The sequence below is a fragment of the Chelmon rostratus genome, chromosome 3, assembly GCF_017976325.1.
Source record: "Chelmon rostratus isolate fCheRos1 chromosome 3, fCheRos1.pri, whole genome shotgun sequence".
NCBI lineage: Eukaryota > Metazoa > Chordata > Actinopteri > Chaetodontiformes > Chaetodontidae > Chelmon > Chelmon rostratus.
In genome coordinates this window covers 13644628-13666624 of record NC_055660.1, presented here as the reverse complement: position 1 = coordinate 13666624, position 21997 = coordinate 13644628, and the positions used below count along the sequence as shown (strand labels likewise).

At 41.6% G+C, this 21997-nt stretch overlaps 3 protein-coding genes across 6 annotated transcripts; 1 reads left to right on the top strand and 2 right to left on the bottom strand.

Moving 5' to 3' along the window:
* Window positions 1–1632: 1632 nt before the first annotated feature.
* atf4a (activating transcription factor 4a) lies at window positions 1633–6519 on the bottom strand. 2 transcript variants are annotated; one of them, XM_041934175.1, is made up of 4 exons: window positions 6364–6519; window positions 5048–5227; window positions 4381–4689; window positions 1633–3473 (listed from the first exon to the last, which is right to left on the bottom strand). In XM_041934175.1, exons 2-4 carry the CDS (start codon window positions 5094–5096, stop codon window positions 2464–2466), a joined length of 1368 nt encoding a protein of 455 aa, XP_041790109.1. In that variant the 5' UTR covers window positions 5097–5227; window positions 6364–6519; the 3' UTR covers window positions 1633–2463. The 2 variants fall into 2 exon arrangements, with proteins under 2 accessions (XP_041790109.1, XP_041790110.1); XM_041934176.1 differs by having other exon boundaries at window positions 1633–3470.
* A 1020-nt stretch (window positions 6520–7539) lies between these two features.
* Window positions 7540–15533, bottom strand: LOC121604484 (apolipoprotein L3-like). 3 transcript variants are annotated; one of them, XM_041934008.1, is made up of 8 exons: window positions 12780–13852; window positions 11675–11779; window positions 10847–10948; window positions 10708–10750; window positions 10576–10627; window positions 9513–9642; window positions 9135–9323; window positions 7540–8658 (listed from the first exon to the last, which is right to left on the bottom strand). In XM_041934008.1, exons 1-8 carry the CDS (start codon window positions 12837–12839, stop codon window positions 8227–8229), a joined length of 1113 nt encoding a protein of 370 aa, XP_041789942.1. In that variant the 5' UTR covers window positions 12840–13852; the 3' UTR covers window positions 7540–8226. The 3 variants fall into 3 exon arrangements, 2 of the variants coding, with proteins under 2 accessions (XP_041789942.1, XP_041789943.1); XM_041934009.1 differs by having other exon boundaries at window positions 10708–10747; XR_006006751.1 differs by lacking the exons at window positions 7540–8658; window positions 9135–9323; window positions 9513–9642; window positions 10576–10627; window positions 10708–10750 and adding exons at window positions 14264–14361; window positions 14900–15097; window positions 15390–15533 and having other exon boundaries at window positions 10912–10948; window positions 12780–14006.
* A 947-nt stretch (window positions 15534–16480) lies between these two features.
* Window positions 16481–21257, top strand: LOC121604485 (3-mercaptopyruvate sulfurtransferase-like). Its single transcript, XM_041934010.1, has 2 exons — window positions 16481–17060; window positions 20499–21257. Exons 1-2 carry the CDS (start codon window positions 16481–16483, stop codon window positions 20795–20797), a joined length of 879 nt encoding a protein of 292 aa, XP_041789944.1. The 3' UTR covers window positions 20798–21257.
* Window positions 21258–21997: the final 740 nt, after the last annotated feature.

Below are 21997 nucleotides of genomic sequence, written 5' to 3'. Positions count from 1 at the left end.
CCTACAGCTGGATACTCCTCTTATCTTTGTCTCCTCAGGAGGGCAAGGCCTCACTACTGTGGAATCTGTCAGGGAGGAGTGTGTGTCCGTGCTTCAGGGTTTTTACTGCCAAGACTAAATTTACACAGCTGCTCGACAATAGTCAGCACATTGAGCCGACTCTGAGCCACATACATGCTAGTACCACTTTTGGGGAATCACTAACTTTATTTTCAGTCCCAGGAGGTTTAACCAATCCTCATCTAAATATTGTCACAATTAAGATTAAGAAACTGTTCATTTGTGCACCATTTAGGAACCAGTTATACAGGCTGTCCAACTGCTTTAATGAGCAAGACGTGTCTACAAATGCGACCACTTACACATCAGAGGGTGGCTGATACGCACATCTGTGCCAACCATGTGGAGACATCTGTGGCTCAACACCCATGTCATGTTTCGTTCCACCCCCCCGAGAATGTTGTCTGGTTTCAAAATTACAAGGGCCTTCTCATAAAACATTTGCCCAGGTGTGTCTCGCTTTCTTCCACCTCGTCTCTCATTTCCTGGTCGAAAGGTGCAGATTTAGCTCCGGGCACGGTAGTGTCACTTCAGCTTTCTGCTGCTCGAAGTTAACCAGTTTGAACTTGCAAGGTTAAGTCAGGGGAAAATGCAGACACACTAATGCAAACTCCATCAGTGATTTTGTGTGTGGACATGGAGTAAATAAGACAAATGATGGCCTTCAAGAACATGCGTTCATCACTCACGTTTATATTGGTGGTTGCTGTCATGTCTTGGTGTGGAATGCAATCCTGTGTTCACACCCTTTTCCTGGCACCAATAAATCATCTTCATTTCACTGTTTTATTGCATTGACACACCAAAACTAAGAGACAGAAACTGTTTGACTCACGCGTGAACATGTAAATACTAGTGAGGTAAAACTCTGAGCATAATAGAACCAGTGCAACAAGATTTGTATAAATCTTGTAACCATGATACATTTGTGTGTCAGAAGAATGTAATTTGTTATGTACTTATGTGACTTACAGCTGACACGATTAGGTATGTTACTCCTGTGCACAAAATACACTACTGTCATGAATCAGTTGCTGTCAGTAAACTATGCAGGAACAATTTCCAAACATGCCTTTCACACTTTAGTAGTCACTGCCTTTTTGGGTGACAGACAGCTTTATTTACTGATACAGAGCTATAACCTTTGTTAGAAGACTAGTCAAGTACTCAAGCGCCACATTTGAGAATCCAGGAATCATCTAAAATATTTGGCAAAAACCTTTTCATTCAAGCTCATCAAATTTAAGGACTTGCTGCTTTTGTATTACTTTAAAATTCTTGTTTTTATTGACTCATCATTCTCACCATCATTATCTTTGAACTGCCAGTGGAAATAAAACCAGCAGTTTAAAGATTTAACCTTCAGTTCTGGGAAGCAACAATGACTTTTTCCACAATTTTCTTATGGTATAGACTAAACTATTAATCAATGAAATAAATGGATAATGGAAAATATGAGGTGTTGGTCCTAAAGTGGATCCTAGTGTAGAAAAAACTAAGCATACTTGATAGTGATGAAAATTTCACTTTGACGTTTTTTCTGCCATGAGTAAAGCACATCACACGCATGACTTGAGCACTGATAGATATTTATTAGAAAAAGAAAAAAGAAAAGCTTTTTTACAAGCCAAACAGTTGCGCGGACAGACTCTGAGCTACTCAAGAAATTTTCAGGTTTTATCCAGTATTAAATAACAAGAGCCACAATCGGCAAGCAAAGGGGGTGAAAACTATATACACACACGATAAAAGTTGACAGTGTAACATCAAGAATTCATAAATAGGTCGAGGCCCCTTTCTGGACTTGAAGCTGTTAAGAAGAAGGTCAATGTGGGGTGATACTGGGTTAAAGATGAGTGGGTAACAATGTAGAAGTGGTATCTCACCTTACTGACACAGGAGTCTGATGAAGCTGAGCTGGGGTCTGGATATGGACTAATGCTGGGAGTGTGAGGGAATATCCTGTCACGGGGTTACAAGTCTACACTACCAGGAGCTATGGTGACTTGTGTTCAGCATGCCTAGTCTACAAAAACAAATATACACCTGCCTGTTTGTACAAGTACTGCAAGTAAGACAGGGAAACATTACCGGGCTCTAACAGGGGACTGAGAGACAAGCATGTACAGATGCTTCACCTGACTACCTCCCAGCCCCCTGGCTCTACACTACTAATCTCATCAACTTCCAGAGGCATTTCGCTTTTCATCCAGCCATTCCCTCTATTCTGTTCTCGATGGTGGGTTTCATACATCCAACCTTGCATGCCGTTCTTCAATCGCTGAAAACATACAGCATTCTTCTAATGCTGAAGTTGACTGTTTTGGCATGCAACTATTGGAGCATAAATATCACCATCACTACTCTGCAACAGGAGACTGCGCTTAACACGCAATCTGGTTGCTAAGCCACTGAGCTGGTCTTTCCACGGCGGTGCTTCCGCACTTCCTCCATCAGGTCTTTTAGATACTGGATTTCTCTGCTGATGGACTCCGCCTTCTCCGTCAACTCATGGTTCCTCTTCTCTAGCCCTTGGAGCTCTGTACCAAGCAGCTCCTGCTCGACCCTCTTCTTCTGTCTATAGCGAGTAGCTGCTGTCTTGTTCTGCTCCATCTTCTTCAGTTTCTTCTCCACCACCCTGGGAGCACCAGACACCGATTTGACCCTGGAGGTAGTGGCAGCAGGGGAGGAAGAAGTGGTGGGCTCTGGTTTGGAGTAGGGTTTGGTCCTGGAGGATCCAGCTGTGGAAGAGGGGGTGGGAGGTGGGGAAGGGGGGTGAGTGGGTGAGCTGACAACGGACTCAATGCCAGAGTCACTGTCGCAGTCGCTTGCTGGAGGAGAGATTTCAATGGACCGGTCAGGGAGAGAGAGAAGGGAGGGCTCATCTTTGTTGGCGAGCACCACCACAATGTGGCCAGAGGTGGGAAGAGAGAGCACAATGGGACTGGTGGTCTGAATGCTTCCACTGGGATCTGGAATGATGGCGGCTGTGAGGGATGTGGCCATTTTCTCTGCATCAAGGACATCCACTTCACTCCCCAGCTCCAATGTATACGTTGGGGAGGGGGGAGAAGGAGAAGGAACTGGGGAGGGAGGCTCAGACTTCATAACCTCCTCAGCAGGAGCCACCTCTGTCTTCTTGGCCTCGGCTACCCCGGGGAGAGGGAGTTCCAGAGGGAGAGAGGGGATACTGGGCAGTGACAGACTCAGCTCCAGGCTATCATGCGGAGTGGGGATGGCTGTGTTGAATGAATCTAAATTCAGATCCATGTGGGAGTCAAGGGAGGCCAGGAGATCCTCAGGGGAGCTGGGAGACTCATCGGAAGAGCAGGAGCCAATGAGGGAATCCAGGTCAAATTCAGTCAGGTCGATTTTTTCTGACATCCAGTCCATCCCTGCAAAGGCGTCCTCTGCTGACAGAGGGGATGTATTCATTAATATCTGACCAAAACAATGATGAAATAAAAAAAATAATAAAAAATGACACCAAGAAACCCCTTCAAGCATTTTGAAGGTTCTCTCTGGTAACATGACTTTAAGTGAATACAAGAGCAAAAAAACTCCTTGAATTTATTTCACGTCATACTGGTGTCTTCATCTATCGAATGATCGCAAAGGCAACTTAATGTTTCAGCCTGCATTGTAATTGTTATATGATTCTGTGATCCACATACTCAAGACTATATCCAGGATATCAAGAACAGTGTGCTTTACAGATGCCAAGAGCCACAATGAGCCACGGACATTGCAACAATGGGATGCACGTCATTAAACAAAACCAGTTTGAGGCAGTCTCAGCTACAGGCGTTGCCAGTTGCTAACCAATGAAAGTTCCTCTTTACCCACCACACCTACCAATTACTCATTCGCGCCTTTAATTTTGGCACTGGAAGTGTGTAGTGTCAGGAGACATTTCCTCAACTCTTCACGACTATAAGAATAGAATATAAGAATATCCATGTAGCACTGTATTAAAAGAAAAAACTTAAACTCAACTTAATTTTGTAAAATCCAGCACATGCTGCCTGCAGGTCAACCATTTGTGCTTTACGAACGCAAAACCACCCATATAAAACATTTACAGCTTGTCTGAAAGCAGTTAACATTCCTAACGTCTGTGCTGAGAACAGCAGTGGAAACATTCTAGCCCCTAATTTTTTTCATGCAAGAACTCACTGACACAAAGAATGTTCCTCTACCCTGTATTAAGTTTTATATCGTACACAAGCAACACTTAAGATACAGATTTCCTTCCTTGATTCGTCTTCGGATTAATCTTGCCTTAATATTTAACACACTGGAATTATAATTCACCCTCACCTTCACCATCGTCTGCTCCAACTTGGGTGTCGAGCAGGTCGCTGGCACCCAGCCAGGGGAGTGACAGTGAGTCCACTCCGGCCTTGGTTCCCAGGAACGAGGAAGTGGGAGGAGAGGGAGGTGGGGAGGCAGAAGAGAGCGGGGAAGATGACAAGGTCTGGTAGGGGGACAGGGAAGATGCATAGGAGGAGAAAGAGAGGGGGGGCGAAGCTGGCGCCTTCCCCTCTAGAGAAGAGGAGGGAGAAAGAGCTTCTTCTTCATCTTGGTCCAGAAGGGGCCCCATGGGGTCAGCCATCAGAAACGAGGGCCCTGTGGACAAGGACTTCATCAATTAAAACACTTTTTTTAGCATTAAAATAGGGTAGTTTCCACCTCTATCTTAGCAAAGTCTAATCATTGTGTGCCACACTAAAATAATTTATTCAAAATCACAGACACACTGTGAGCTTCAATAAAATAGATGAACTTAACAGGTGAAGGTACTGGAACAAAATAATCAAAATATACTTGTCTTGAGACCAAAAAATGTTTGAAATTTCTGTTTATTCTTGATGAAGGACAGATCAGATATTTGCCGACCTTCACATCTTGTTTTTAAAACTGGGTGCTCTGTGTTCAGTAATATTTGCAGCAGTGCTTTGGGAACATTTGTCTTCACAACACCAACCTAAGTACAGGGCCTCCACGTCCTCCAAGGCCAGCTGGGAGAGTGTCATGACTGCTACTGGTCAGTGATGGCCGTGAAAGGGTGAATAAAAACAAAGGAGAGTCTGGCGACGTTAGGAAGTCGAGCGGTTCGGTACTGCTGTCGACGGCAGCAAAGCTGAGGGTGGTTGTCGAGAGAGACCTGTGTAAAGGACATACACATATGTTACTGAGAGAAAATAAGGGCAAAAGACACTTTGAGTGTTGATGTTAAGAGCTGCCACCAAGCTAATGAATGTCCACTACAAAAGAAAACATCAACAAATCTAAAAAGCCATGTTTTAATCATAAGATAAGGGTGTAGGGCCAAATAAATGTATTCAAGATTTGAACAAAATAAACTAATATGCAATAAAAATATGTGTAAATGCAATAAGAATTATTGAAATTCTCCAAAAATATTGTGCCACACAGCTGGTAACACATCGAAGTGGGCCAACCCCATCTGTGTATATGAAAAAATCCTCTTAGTGTCTGCACTTCCTGGAACACCACATGTCGTGACTACAACAGCCCTCATGCAAACAATGCAAGTGTACAACTTTCTTGTTAGCGCGCTAAGATGGTAACGTTTCTACTGTAGGGGAGGGGAGGCTAATTTTAGCTAATCCGTTCCACTGAAGTGTCAAAACGGTGTTGATGGGAAACGCCCCGCCCTCCACCGGGGGATAACATTTCCTAATTTGGTCATGCTTTGCCGGTAACCCCGCCTTCCCCGTGAGTCACCGCCGAAACGTGGGAGGGCAACCGCCATTTTCACAACAGAGCCATCTGTGCGAGGGCTGAGTAAAGAGGACAGTGCGCGCCATTTTGGACACGCCACGTTGTCAGTGTTTAATACACACAAACACTACCAATGTTGATAAATACTCGCCCTTGTTCTCGCAATAAAATACACGAACTTTAAATAAGGAGCTTGAAAATCTTTTACTGTTAGCCGAAACAAACGTTAACATTCCCGCACTTAATACTAACACAAAACTACACAACACAGGCTGTCGCGCCAGCCGGAACGAACGTTAACTACTTCAGCTGATGGTCTGTAATATGACACGACCATCAACTCCAAACCAGGAACTCTGTCTGAATATCGGCACCCACTTGTAATTTTACGAGCGGTCTTGTACAGTAATAGAAAACACCCAGAACGCTTAACCGTACTCAACCAGTCTGTTGTTAACTTTATCAACACTAGCCAGTGGAGTGGACTTTTGCGCCGGTTTAACCCAGACGCACTTGCGGATGCAAAACTATCAGAAATATCGATAAAACACTTACGCCATTTTGCCAGAAATAGCCAGTGCACTTAGCCGTTGCACTGCCGGGTGTTGCCGCTGCAGGGATAGCCGCACGCCTTCACACTGCCATGTTAGCGCGGAAGAGCTTTCACTAACGACCGATAATCACTTTTCTGTTTTGGCATTGACAGACGGGCGGGGAGAGCAGACTAGACTATAAAGAGCCGAAGCACTACCGACTGCATTCCTCCGCGGTGTCACTCCGCGGGGGCGTTTGTTTTCAATCTAAGTAGCATCACGGGTGAGAGGAGTTTCTGTTTCAGCAATACAAGCAATAAAGAACAAATCTCCTTTCAGCTCGGTAGTAGTAGTAGAATAAACCCAAACATGCTGACATTATTCCACTCGAGTCTTGTTTATGATTGGTTAGATGTCTAACGTGTATAGGCTGACAAAATAGATCTATATGGAGCTTTAACGACGAGTTCCTACGTCAAATGTAGGTCAAATGCAGAATGTAAACATTAATAAAGGAATCAACATTTTTCTGAGAACACAAATGTCAGCGACATCGAGGAGATATAAACTACGACAAATATTACATAACACATACTTCAAGATACGTTTTCACATGTAAAAAAAATCAGTACTATATTTTTTATCAGATGCTTGTTTGTTTTAGAAGCATATCTCTAATTGAATATAGTCAGAACACTTAAATTTAGCTTGTTTTACGTTTTTTATCCTGCTTCCAGTTACACGTACACACGTCAGTTACAAAGTAAGATACATTATTTTGAACTGGTATTGGCATTAGTATAGGCAATAAAAAATCATTTTGATAGATCATATCAGTTCTTGAACTATTCTTTGGCCTTTATGCGGACTGTCCCTGAATCATAGCTACAGTATTCCCATATTAGTCGTGGTATGTATGTGCATCAGCAACGCGCTGCCTCTTGTGAATTCATTGAAGTTGTTGGTTAAACTTGATGAACTCGGGTATAGTTCACTGAGGTGAGACCTGGACTGCCCCCTGGTGGTTAGCTGTACGTATTAAATGTATTTCATTCTCTTAAAATTACAGGACATTCTACAATAACACAGATGATAGGCAGAACACTAAGGCTAGTGTGAGAGGATCACTTCCTTTCATCTTTCATTCATGTTACACTATACTCATCATCCAAAGTAATGAATAATACCAACAAGCAGGACAGGTAAAACAAAGCAATTTTAATAGCGTAATGCATTTCATAGGCAACAAAACTCTTTACATAATGCATTTAAAACAAAGATTTAATGGAAAATTATTCAGATAAAAAGAATTGTAGAAATAATTTTAAAGGAAGTTAGCACAAATCCCATATTATAGTATTTATGTCAAATCAGAGTAAACTCAGATACCAGGTCCAGACTGAAGCTGCAACAGGTTATACAGCAGATATTGTATGTCTTTCAAAAAATGAATGAAGATGAAATAGAATACACAATGAATATAAAACAAAAAAATTATCAGCAGAGAAGCTTTTTTTTTTTTTTTACTAAAACTGCAACCTATCCATTTATACTCAGTCATATGATTTTGTCAAAGTCAGTGTGTGTACAAGTGTTGCTCTGTAATCTCTTACATTTTAATTAATAATTACATATTATTATTATAATAAAAAATATTTTTTGAGAGTAAACCAAAGACATTTAAGTGGATGCTGACAAACATAATATAAATACAGAACTGTTCCCTGTCTACATCCTTCTACACACTTACTTTTTAACCACAATTGCCACAATTTTATATAATAACAGCCTTATTATAAAAGATATGCAAATATCTGAAAAAAATAGCTGCGAATATAAAAGCATGACAATTATATCAGGCAAGAGAAGCCCAGTTAGGAAACATTTATTCCCCAGAACAATGCTTACTGAACAAGTCTTTGATTTGCATGAGCTCATCCAAAGCCTTGTTGAGATCATCTGCTAGACTGCGTATTTTCTTCGCCAGCTTCGACTCGTGACCTTTCTTCAGCTTCTGACCATCCTTTCCTTGGGTGAAGTGGATATCCATGCCGAGGGCGAAGCCTTGCATCAGCCCAGATGCCTTACTGCTAGCCTCTATGGCCTTGGCACTTCCTCCTCCGGTAGTGGCCAGCTGCACCACCCTAGCTGCTCTCACCGAACTCTTCCTGGCTTCACTTAGGACAGACAGATCATGCTGCTTTAGCTGCTCCATGCCCTCATTGATGAACTTCAAGCAGTTCTGAATGTCCACCATGACCCGCTCATACTCCTGGAAAGTTTTTTCAATTTTCTTCTTGTCCTGAGTGGCATTCACCTGGAAGAACAAATCTCAGAATCTTTAAGATCATGATGGTAAATTAAAAGAGGGAAACGTAAAGCTACCGTGTGTAGATTGTTTATGCTTATGCCATCTTTTGAATATTCTGATGGTATAAAAATGAGTTTGCAGAGAAATTAAACAGTCTTGATAGAAACTGGTGCAGTCTACGTGCTGCTTTGATCCTATTTATCCTGTGCATTGTTGTCTGCCATACTGTGTTTTCTGATACTACCACTGGGGGCGCCAAAGTACAAATGTTTCAGGTTTTACACCTAGTGTCTTAAACTCAAATCATTTGTTGGCAAAATGACAACATTTAAATAGACATTACCATTTTATATTTGAGACACTACAGCCATGGTGTATTCGAAGCCATACCCTCCAAAAAACATCCTTCAGCCACCCCACAGAAAGAAACCACAATCAGAGTCATACATTAAATGAGTGAAGTTTGTTTCATGTCTGGTCACCTTGTTGGCAATGGCTGCTGATGCACCAGTGACGCCGCCGGCTGCAGCCATGCCAACGCCGACGGCAGTCAGGGCCAGTGAGGCTCCCAGTGTGAGCGGAGACAGAATCACCCCGGCAGCTGCTGCCACGCCTCCCGCTATAGTTGTAGCCCCTCCTGTGATGCCAGCAATCTTTGTACCCTTTGAAACCTTAGGAGTAAAGGGGATTCAGATGACTTTAATCACAGATGTATATCTCAAGCATTCAAAACATATGAAATTGAGTGTAACATCCAAATACACTTCAGCGCAGAAAGTACTGAATTACTCTTTAAATGGCTTTGATTTACTGACTGAGTGCAATATACACGATTTCATTACCATATGTGGTCTTGTTACCTTGTCTAAGTTGTCAGCAATGCAGAGCAGCTCAGCAGTCTGTTTCCACAGGAAGCCACCATGTTCAGACAGCAGGAGGATATAAACCTGGATGGCTTTATAGAGGTGCTCAGCTTTATCTTTGATGATCCTGGAATGTATTGTAAGAAGATTTTTTTTATCAGATGTCCAGTCTAGTCTGAAACTGAATTTGACCCCAGCACCCAGATTAATTCACACTCATCCTTTGGACCAGTACAAAGTTGTGGCTTTTAAATGGCCTTTGATGTAGAACATTTTGACCTAAGAACCCAAATCAGCTTTAAGTTTTGACACAGCATCATGCAGAAATCTGTCTCATACTGAAGATCAAGTTGTTTTCACCACACATTCGCTGTGTGGCTCTAGGGATAGGAATGTTGGTCTGTCGATGGACCACTTTGGTCCACACTGAAATATTTAAACATCTCCTGGATCTAGGCTCCAGCCCCCCGTGACCCTGCAAAGGATTCAGCAGTGTATAGATAGATCTCCTGGATCGATTGCTATTGAATTTGGTACAATTATCCATGGCGCCAAGAGGATGTTCCGACTTTTCCACTAGCACCATCAGCAGCTCAAAGTTTTCATCTTTGTTATGAAATAGCTCAGCATCTACATGATGGATTAGTGCTAAATTTTATAAAGACAATCATGGCTCCAAGAGGATGGATCCTGCTGGCGTGATCCCCTTACTTTGTCCTGGAGCCTCCATGAGGTCCACATTTGAGGTCTTTTCTGAGATATCTCAACAAGTATTAGATGCATTGCCATGAAATTCAGTGCAGATGTTCCCGTTCCCCTCAGGATGAACTGATGTCACTTTGGGGATCCTTTGGTTTGATGAGCAAAGACTAAACATTCCCATCAGCCTCGGATACGCTTCATGTTAAGAGACAGTTAGCAAATGTTTGCATGCTAACATGCTAAAATGGTGAACAATGGCAATCGCTATATCTGCTAAACATCAGCACCGTGTTAGCAGTTAGCTTAAAGCAGCACCGCCTCAACTATAGAAATATGAAAGATGCAATAATTTGCTCACTTTGTTTCCTTCTCCCCTCTAAGTCTGAGGTCTCTGCAGAGAGACTTCCAGGCTGCAGGTCAACAAAACAAGTTATCAAACACACTCAGAGCATCAAACATAATTCTTTTCAAACTGGGCTTTCTGACTCACGTGTCACATCCTTCCACCAATCCATCAAACTGCTGCCATCCTGCTGGAAGATGAAAGGTTCATGCAGCTACAAATACTTTACATCATATTCTGTTGATATTGTTTTAGTGAAATACCTTAATGGTTGCAAAATAGTTACCGGGATTTCGTATATGTTGTCAGGTAGTTCTTTGGGAGGTTTCCGAGGTAGCAGAGGAGGTTGTGCTTTCAAGTCATCCTCAACTGATTGTTCAGATATCACCTGAGTAAACGTGTGACAATCCAGTTTTATTCAGCGACTGTACAGTTAACATGTTGCTCTGCGTGCGACCGCTGTTCAAACAGAATCAGATATCTCACGGGGTGGAGGCAGTCTTACCTGAGATTTCTGCGTCATCCTCATTTAGCAAAATTTGTAATTCCACTTGATCTGAGTTGAAATCCATTAAGTGATTAAAGATTTGAGTTCTTTTACCACACCTGAATAGATTTTTTTTAATGCATATACATTTGGGGTAAGTTTCATACCATTTGTTTACCAGGTAGAAGCCAGTTGTGGTTTTGGTAGCTGTAATATATTCAGATTTTGCTTATGTATAACTGTAGCTGCTTTGCTGTAGCTGAACAGAAACATTGATAGGTGGCTTTTTGAACGTGTGATGTGTTTTATGGAAGTTTTGAATTATGCATCATGAAGTTTGGACTGAATATTAGCTGTGTATGACATTAGGGTTATATTGCAGGACCATAGAGACATACAGCACACAGTTAATGACAAAAGTATGCAATTAGTCTTAATTATGAATTCTTTGAGAATACAGGTCAAATTGAAATATATCAAAATACCGACAACACATATCGCATTATCCCATAGAGAAAAATCAGGTCTGTTAAAAGTATTAGAATTTGACCAAAGTATGATGAACCCTTCACACGACAGTTTGAGTTTTGTTCTCGTTGGTGAATGTGGAGATTATTCAGCACCAACCTTTGAAGATTTGGTGGGAGACTGAGGAGCAGAGCTACATTTTAACAGCTCGCCATCCTCAGTTTTGTCCGGATGGGAAATCTGTCTCCTTGGCATGGGAATTGGCTGCAAAGAGAGAGGGGGGTGTCACTCCAGCACTTCATCACAAACATTTAAATACTGAGGCTGCTCAGAGACATATGACAAAAGTCCAGCCAATCACGGGACTTCATGGGGAAAGTTCATGAGTGCATGCATATATCTAATTGAATAGAATCCAACTGGAGTCAAATGCATTCCTCTGCTATGATCCAGACAAAACATTGTTAGTCTGCATTCCTAATCTGAACACTGCCCACTGAGGTTTTTTGTTGTCTGTTGTTGGCACACTGGTTTCACTTTCACTCTGAACAGAAAACTTTCATTTGTAACTTTACAAACTGGACACTAGGTAGAAACAATGTGACTGAAACTGGCAACCTCCCACACACAGATGGAAATCAGATCGATTTGTGAAACATGTTTCAAAGACATATTTACACAATATTCTTTGGATAATAAGAATTTTAGAGTAAAAATACATGACTATTTAATAGTTGGTGTGTGATGTGCTTTTTTTCCTCACAGAAAAGTTCAATTAAGTGGTTACACATTTATAAAAGCACATTAACTCTGTCTCCATCATTTAAAAAAATCTGAATCTGTAATTATGCAAATTTTTAATATAAGTTGAAGTGCTGGACACAAGCGAAAATCCTTTGTGTTCAAATTTCCACATCACACTTGTGTAGTTTGCATATTGAACCACAATTTGCTCCAAACTAGTTATGATGTCTCCAAACCCTGCTGATACATGCATGCATGACTTAAACTGAGCTTCCAAGTGAACACAGAGAAACTTTCCACCTTAAGCTGCCGGAAATTTTCAAATGTCTCCGATTGCTGCTTACCTCCACTGTTTGTATCATCATAAAACACAAATCTCAAAATCTTAAAGAACAAATTCACACTATCAGCATGGCAGCACATCACAAGCAGAAACTCTTTTGCATTTGGTTCAACATTCATGCGGCTTAATACTTTAAATAGCTATCGTTAAACATGATTTAATGATCTTATTTCTTACCCGGGACATTGTGTGACTTTCCCTGCTGTAGTCGTTCTGCGATCGCTCTCTTTGCTGCATTCACTTTCATTCTCACCTTCTGCTTATGAATGCTGATTGCCAAATCTCAAACAGGTCAGACGTAAAAACGACTGACATCTTATGACTCAATTGACTTCCATTCACTGCTATGCGAGCATCTGCATTCTTGTTGTCCACGCACCCGTTAAAGGTTATTCTCTAAAGTCAAATCCACGTCCCGACAGATCATCAAGCTGATGGCCACACGTCACGCAAATGCTCATCCTTACATGGCACGATAACTCTGCATTATTCCAAAGCCAAACAGCGGTGAATGGTAACGAAACTGAATGTTCACACCTGTTGATTTAATAGTTAGACCTGTTATTCTGGAAAGAGTCCAGCAAACTGTGATCATGGCTAAACTCATACAAAGCCACCCATTTAAAATTAATTTGTGCACGTACGGTAAATGTGTTGCTGTTACACCCAGAATGAAACGAACAAAGTCAACCTGTGATTCTTGATATTGAAAATTGTTTCTGCTAATTACAAAGAAAAATCTTAATACAATTATATTTTCATACAAATTCCTCATGACTGAAGGACAACATCACAGCTATATAAAGAATATCAGAAAATTCTGATTATGGAGAAGTTGTTTAACAGTTTCAATTATTAAAATATTTACTAAGTCTGAATCATTTCTTGACAAATGTTATGTAGGTTACATGAAGTGACTCCCATTAGATGCAATAAGAAGCGTTCACTACAATATTAGGGATCGACCATTTAAGTATGCTGCACTTTTCTCTCATAAAATAACTTGTAACACGTTTTTACATGTTAACTACTGAATAGTTCAAGCAAATATTTTCAGAATGGACACATTTTGGAGTGACACTCTCTCTTTCATACAGAAAAAACACTGTCGCTCAGACGTTCCCTGTAGTATGCGTCAGACATGCGACGTGGAACCAAGTTCCAGTACACAATCTGGTCCAGAAATCCACTTTGATCCGCAAATGCAGGCCTGGCGTTTCCACCGTGGCTGCAGTGTCTTTGCAGTTTCCGTACGCTTTATTTCTTCTCGACAATCCTGCCAAAGTATTCCTTCTGGAACTGTTGGAATTCCTTCTCTGTGAACAAAGACTCTGGCTCCTTGCTCTTCTTGGCCGGTCGGTCTCGGCGATTCCTGGACTGTCTCCCTGAGTTGTGGTTCAGGATCTGAGTGAGACAGACAGTAAGTCAACACTGTATGGAAAGCTCAAGGAAAGAAAAGCCAGATGATCAAATAATAAAATAATGAATTAATAATGAATTATCATCTTTCTGTAGTAGAAGACTTTCAACGAACTATCAGCAATTTGATAGAAAATGGCATTAGTTTATACTCAATGCATTTCAACTGGGCATGAAGTAATATATAGGGTCATAAATACTGAAGATAGCTGCAATAGGTGAGTGATCTCTGCCTTTCTTACCTTTGAAGTGTCAGAATCTGTTGCTTTATAGCCAGTTTCCATAAAGTACTTGAGGTTAGCACTCATGTGGCTCTTCCCCTGCTTCTTCCTGAACTCCTCTACAATGAACACCAAAAAAAGATTAGAGCAAGAAGGTATAACAGGTGCTATAACAAAACTAACACTAGAGGGATACTAGCAGTGAAATTACATCACAAATATTAACACTCCTGAGATAAAAATGAGTCAACTTACAGTCATTTTTTAGTTTTGTCTTACTGTGCACATAAAAGAGATGGCGATTGGGGATTTATTTAGAGTCCATATTTTGTTGCACTTCTGCTTAAGTACTGAAAGGTTGATAACTGCATAATAGAGCCACCTAGTGGTTCTAATGTAGAGAGAGAATAAGATCAGACACAGCAACCTCTGTTCTACAATGTACATGATGGCTATCAGTTTTATGTTGTTTTAATACAGCAAAAAACCACCCTGAACATCAGACACCACCGGTCAGCTCCAATGATTTTGTACAGTATGTTCAATATCTATTTATACATATACTTAAATATAAATAAAGCTGCACACTACTGAAATAATGCATGTCAATTCTACTTTAGATGATGCATTTTCCTCTGAATACTAGTGCTGACTGACCCACTGCAGACTTGATCCTCTTGTCTTTAACTGTAGCTTTGCTCTTGCCGGGACCCTGGCGACCCTGCAGCCGCTTCACCTGCTTGGTGACTCCCTGCCGCTTTGTGCTCACCAGCTCCATCACCGTGGCCGAGCTGGGTGTCTGCTGCTGCTGCTGCTGCTTCTTGTTCTTCTTCGTCGTCGTCTTTTTACTGGCATCTGTCAGGGTGCAGAGGTCATAGAAAAGGGTAGAAAACAATGGTAATGTGAGATGATACCAACTGCCACCAAAGCATATTGTATATTAACTAACCAGTGTCCTATTTTAAGACAACAGTGGTGGGATAAAGTTAACTACGCGTGCTATCATCAAACAGTGACGGCGACACAACACTCATAATCACTACCATTGGTCGGAGATTAAAAGGAGGCACTGATGTCCAAGGCTAATGTTAGCATTAGCTAACTGTAGCTGTTAACTGTACCTTAGCCAGCAGAAGGGCAGACTGACCTTTAATATCATCGTTCAGTAGCTCCAGTCCTCTCCTGATCAACGACGCCGACATCCTGATTCAATAAAGTGAGGCTTTGCTGAACTCACTACAAGCTTAGCTACATCGACAAGAACTTCAACTCCGAACAGCAACGTGCGGGTCTATCAACATCCGCTGAGCCACTCTTGTGCACCATTTAAAAGCAACCGAGTGGAAAACAGTCGCAGGTTCCAGAGTTCCACCATAGCAATAGCTCTTATGCCTAGCCTGCTATGTTTTAATTACTACTACTACTACTACTACTACTACTACTACTAATAATAATAATAATAAAATGAATTTGATTACATTAGAGTAATTTAACGAAAACAGTAAATTGATATAGGCTACATCAGTGTCCTGCAACAAAGAAAAATATAAAAGACCAACAAACAGAACAGTCATTATACAAATAAACAGCCTCCAGAATATGTTCACACAGAAGAAAAGTATGAAAAAACTGACTGTAGTTTTAATGGGCAAAATAAGCGCTTTATATGCAGTAAGAAATTAGTCACACCTAATTTAGACTATATAAAAATACAAGCTAAGGCAGTGTACCAAATTAGAGAGGCATGAGACGTTGCCCAAAACTGTATTCACACAATTAATTACTAACGAGGAGGGGAATAATTACTTTTGAAACATGGACAACAGGACTACTTTAGGGGGTTAACTATTGGGCTATTTTGACTAATTCAGATTTCTGTTTAGCTACAATTAAATGTGACATATGATGCAGCGACCTGCAGGAACTGTTATTAGCCTACAGAATACTATGGGCAAATATATGTGTGAGTTCAAATACCCAGTGCGGTTTACACACAGAAATACCCTGCTTGTTCGTTACAAAGTAATCACATTACTGTAACTAGTCACCGCCTCCGTTCACTTCCAGCTGTTCCACAGTAACCTGGAGCCGTGTCGGTTGTTGGTCTCTCTCTCTCTCTCTCTCTCTCTCTCTAATTAATGCCTTTGCTCTCTCTCCCACTCTCGACCTTTGGCACCTTACTCCTTCTCGGCTGATTCAAGTACAGTAAACTTTGTAGCCTGTCTCCCAGAGTTAACCATGGCGCTTCAAGCTGGAGCACTGCTCACCACCAAATGTCTTGCGGAGGTTGTGAAGGCCCAGAGGAAAGTGCGCATCTTGGACTCTTCTTGGTACTTACCCAAACTGCGGCGCAACGCCAAGACCGAGTTCAAGAAGCGGCACATCCCGGGAGCAGCTTTCTTTGACATAGACCAGTGTTGTGATAAAACGTCTCCCCTGGACCACATGCTGCCATCAGAGACGTTTTTTGCAGATTATGCCGGAAATTTGGGGATAGAGAACGACACGCACGTCGTGGTGTACGACGGCAGCGAGTTCGGCGCGTTCTCTGCGCCCCGTGTGTGGTGGATGTTCCGGGTGTTCGGGCACAGCGCGGTCTCGTTGCTCAACGGGGGGCTCCGGAACTGGGAGCTGGAGGGGCGACCGGTGGGTGACCAGTACGCCAGACCAGCACCGACCGAATTCAAGGCCTCCCTGAACCGCTCCTGGATCAAGACCTATGAGGATGTCCTGGATAACCTGGACACCAAAGCGTTCCAGGTGGTGGACGCCAGGCCCACAAGGAGGTTCAAAGGACTAGACCCGGAACCCAGAGACAGTGAGTAATCTGCAACCGAGTCCGTATGATGATGACACCGCTGTGTTTAGGCCTCTTGCTGCTGGAGCCAAAACAAACTGACAGCAGTGGTGCAGGTATATTTACTGTCAGAATCAGCTTTATTGGCCAAGTAGGTGTTCACATACAAGGAATCTGCACTCCAAAAAAAAAAAACAAAAAAAAAAAAACGGTGGCACAACTTAAAAAAAAATTAAGGCAACAACACTGTTTTGGTCTTACCAAGTGGTCAAATCACTTCATTTAAATTATTCTAACTTCTTAATGTTACTCAGAAATGTCCCTGCAAATTGTTACCCTATTTTTTTCAGTATTAGCAACTTATTTCATACATTTAATACATTACACATTACACGCAATTTATGTATATTGTATTATGATCATTATGATCTTTGCAGGCTTTTACTGGAAAGTTGGTCTTGAACAAACTAAGGCAAAAACAAAAACAGCGGTTCTGCTTTGGCAGAGAGAGAGTTGGGGATCCGGGTGGTGAATAGCACGAGGATCTTCTACACAAAGAGACAGAGTGCAGGTGTGAGGTCAGGAGAAACAATCATCAGGCAAAATCACAAGTAGAAACCAGAGCGAAGCCTTGACACTCACGAGATATAGAAGTTAAATTAACCTAATACTATTGTTAAGTGAACACAGAAAAATCAATAGATTAATGAGTTAAGACATTTTTCTTTACTTTCATTTTGACCAAACAATTGAAATAAGTCATCCACTAACTAAAGTGTGTGGAAGTGTGGAAGAAGCTCTTGTTTTTAAGACTTATTAACTAACCCAGTGAATCATTTCTTAGAGTGTGTGTTTTCATTGATTTCGAACTTACCAGAGTTTCAAAACCAATTTTCAAATAGATAGAAAGATGACTTGAGAAACTCTGGTTTCATTTCTTTCCATCAGTGTTGGAAGTTCGAGCATGACACGGTTTGAGGTTTGAGTCATACAGTCGTGGCACTTCACATCTCCGGATATTCACACCCAAGTCAGCTCATTTTAACAGGCGTGTAGCCAAAAATAGTCCCATTGTGTGTGAAGTTGTTCTCTCTCTGCTGGGCAAAACATGCTGAGTTGATTTTTCCAAAGAACAATGTTTGACTCTATGATCTGTGATGAATTCCTGAAGATCTGATTCACTGATTAGACACTGTTCATTCATTGATCCGGTCTTCCTGTGGCTGTCAGTCATTTGATGCTGTGGCACGTCAGTCTTTTGGTTTTTGCTGAATCCATGAAGATGCTGATGGTAAATCAGTATGTTTGTCCTTTGCTTTAAAGGAGCAGTGGACTCCAGGTCACAGCTGCTACTGCTTGACAACCTGGAAAACAATTCAAATGATATTAATGAGGATATTTGAGATTGTGGCACAGCTACGCTTAATCACACATTTGATGATCTAACCGTTGCATTGCATGTACAGCTGCAATATTAGTTGTCAACCATAAAATTAATCACCAGTTAGTCTTTTTTTAGGAAGTAAAAATACTCTGATTCCAGCTTCTTTAATGTCAATATTTTCTGCTTTCTTTGCTCCTCTATGACAGTAAACTGAATATCTTTGGGTTGTTGACAAAACAAGACATTGGAGGACATGAGTTTGGGCTTTGGGAAACACTGATCAATGTTTTTGTTTTGTTTTTTTTTTTGCCATTTTCTGTCTATGGAGAGCAGATGTATAGCTTAGACAGATACCGTATATTAACAAACAACCTAATGAATAGAGATATAACTGTTGTGTGCACGTAACTAAATCAAAACAAATGTGTCATTCTGTGACAGCACGAGTTCAGCATGGCGCAGACATGCAGGAGAAAAAAATATGGTCCACTGAGTCCACGACTTCCTTGTACACAGGCTTTTCACAGAGTTTACTCTGGACAAACACAAACACATAAAGAGAGTGTGTGTACAGGACATGCTCACATAACCATGCATTATATCGACAGTCACTGAACCATATGCGCACACACACAGGCACACACACACACACACACACACACACACACACACACACACACACAGCAGAAAGACAGTAGCAGGTAGAGTGAATGGTTTAGCATTAAGATATTGTCCGCCCTTAGGGCGATCTTTACAGACAGCAGTCGGTATTCAGAGATAAGATGCCTATAGTACGTGCCTTATCTTATTCCATACACTTATCACCCCGACCCACCCATTCAATCCACACACCTGTGTCTGCACACGTACTGTATATACAGCACAGACAATAATACCCACAGAGAAACGCTTTGATATGCCGTTAGGGTGCCGATCCACAGGTGAAACTCCATTTGTGGAAGCAGCCCCAGCAGTGAACTTTGACCTCAAGCAAACCAGCTGTTGCTATTAAAAAGACAGACAGAAAAGATTTCTATGCAGTGTATAGTTCAGGGACTAGTATTCCCCGTTTTGTCAAATTGAGTCAAAGATGTTGTAGAATAAAACCTCTATCTCAACCAGCACTGAACAGCGCTAAATGAATAGTATTGAAAAGCTTTTGTTTTATGTGTAATAAAACTCAACCACATATTGGTGATCGAATTGAAACATTTAATTTCTACTCACTATATGCACAGCACAGCCTCCACGATGTCAGAGTAATACATTAACAACACTTGTTAAATGTGCTGTCTGTCCTGTTAAGACTGTGGAATCATCCAATCACATTTTGGAATCGCTGTTGTAGTAATCAAAGGTTTTTGGAGAAGAGCGGGGAGAACGCGGTGCAACCTTTGCTCTGTCATGCTGGTGGAGTGGTTTGTATCCACGTTCGCTTTGCTGGAGTCCGGAGGTTACAGACTCGACCCCTTCAGCAGCTGCCGTGTTTATCTGCATTTTAATCTTGTTTATGATCACAATGATGCTCCGCTAACTTTATCTGGCCTGTTTGCATAAGTATTATCCCTTTCCACTGATGAAATAATGCTGATGAAGCTGGAATGATGTAACACTTCTTGTGCCCTCTGACCTCTTGGCCTGTCTGATGATGACACAGTTGCAAACTGTGTTTGCATGCATGACTTTGTGTTTCAGTTGTCCCAGTAAACCACGGCAGCGTGAGGTGCATTGGCACACATCAGCTTTTTATTCTGATGATGTGTCTGTTTGCAGCTTGCTGTGCTGGTCTAAGTGGTCAAAAAATTAATTAATGCAGATTCAACAGAACCAAACCTTGCCTCATAAATACCATTGAATTGAATCAATGCTTCTGCAAGCCTCAACACGTCTGAACACTATGAGCTCCTTCAGAATCCTGTGTGGTGCAGGGTTTTTTAATGTTCCAGATGTTTCATGTGTCCATCACCTCTAAGCTGCTGATTGATTGAGAGTTTACATCAAGTGGTCTAAATAATAAAAAGCCTCCTGTGCACATATCTTACTGTCATTCTATTCTCTCTCTTTCTGATTGACAGACACAGAGCCGGGCCACATCCCTGGCTCCATCAGTATGCCCTTCCATTCCTTCCTGTCCCAGTCGGGTCACTTCCTGCCCAAGGAGCAACTCCAGGCTCTCTTCGCCAAGGCTGGCGTGGACCTCAGCCGCCCAATTTGTGTCTCGTGTGGCTCGGCCGTGACTGCGTGCCTCGTGGCGCTGGCGGCCCACGAATGCGGGCACCCTGGGGTGTCGGTGTACGACGGCGGGTGGTCGGAATGGTACACCCGCGCCGTGCCCGAGCACGTCATATCTGACGGACGAGGCAAACATTTGTGATCGCATCCCAGGTTGAGGAGTTAAAACTGGATCAGACGGGTACCAGATGCCGAAAAAAAGAAGGATGATGTTCTGCGCTTGTTTTTGTGAGCTGAAGTTTAAAGGAATAGTTTGACATTTTGGGAAATACTACCTGCTTATGCTGGCAATAGCCAGCAGCTGGTTAGCTTAGCTTAGCATAAAGACTGGAACCAGAATCAGCCATACAGCACCTTTAAATTGTATTAATTCACATGTTGTATCTTGTTTGTTTCATCTGTGCACAAAAAGAAATGTAAAAATGACAAGTTGTGTTTGTCAGAGCCAGGCTAGCTGCCCCCAGTCTTTATGCTAAGCTAACCGCCTGCTGTCATATTTAGTGTACAGATATGAGAGTGGTTCTGGATCTTCTCATTCATTTCTCCACAAAAAATAAGAAAATTTGCCAACATGTAAAACTGTTCAATACCGAGTGAAATCATAAGGGACGTTTCTTTCGTTCCAGATACAACAGACGACTTGACTAAAGCAATATGTGAACACTAAACTTGACTTTTCAATCAGGTTTGAAACTGGAACGTGTTTGTTTACAGCTGCAGTGCTTGTCTTGGAATAAAAGAGAGCTGCACTTTAAATCACAAGGAGTCAGGAGGAAATCCTCACGAAATATAATGAACATGAGTTTGTGTTAGAAGCTCTGCACTTTGAGTTTGACCATCAGACACACACACACACAACAGCACTACTAACTAACCCTTACCCTAACCTTAACCCAAGTATTCACTTGAGTAGTGACAAAACACAAGTTTGTCACTTGCGCTTTGTCAGCATAGGAACAAAAAATATTCCAATATTAGATAAAATATAGATAAAAAAGTCCAATAAATGCATGAAATGAAATAGAATTACAGCCAAGTTTTGTAGCTTTTAAGATTTATTTTCCAGACTCCCCCAAATTTGACCTACAGCTATTTCAATGCACCGATTTGAAAGCTCATTGTTATTATTTTTTAAACCTGTGGCAACTTTTTTCACATCCAGACAGTGTCGGTGGTAACAATTGATATTAGCCTACATTTCATATTACTAGCAACTCAACATAGTGGCTATCCGCCTCTTATAATTGACTTTACCTTGTCTGAAAATAATGGTGAACAGTCTTGGATTGCAATAAAACAATGACTAACAACACACGTATTTACAGATCACAGAATACAGAAG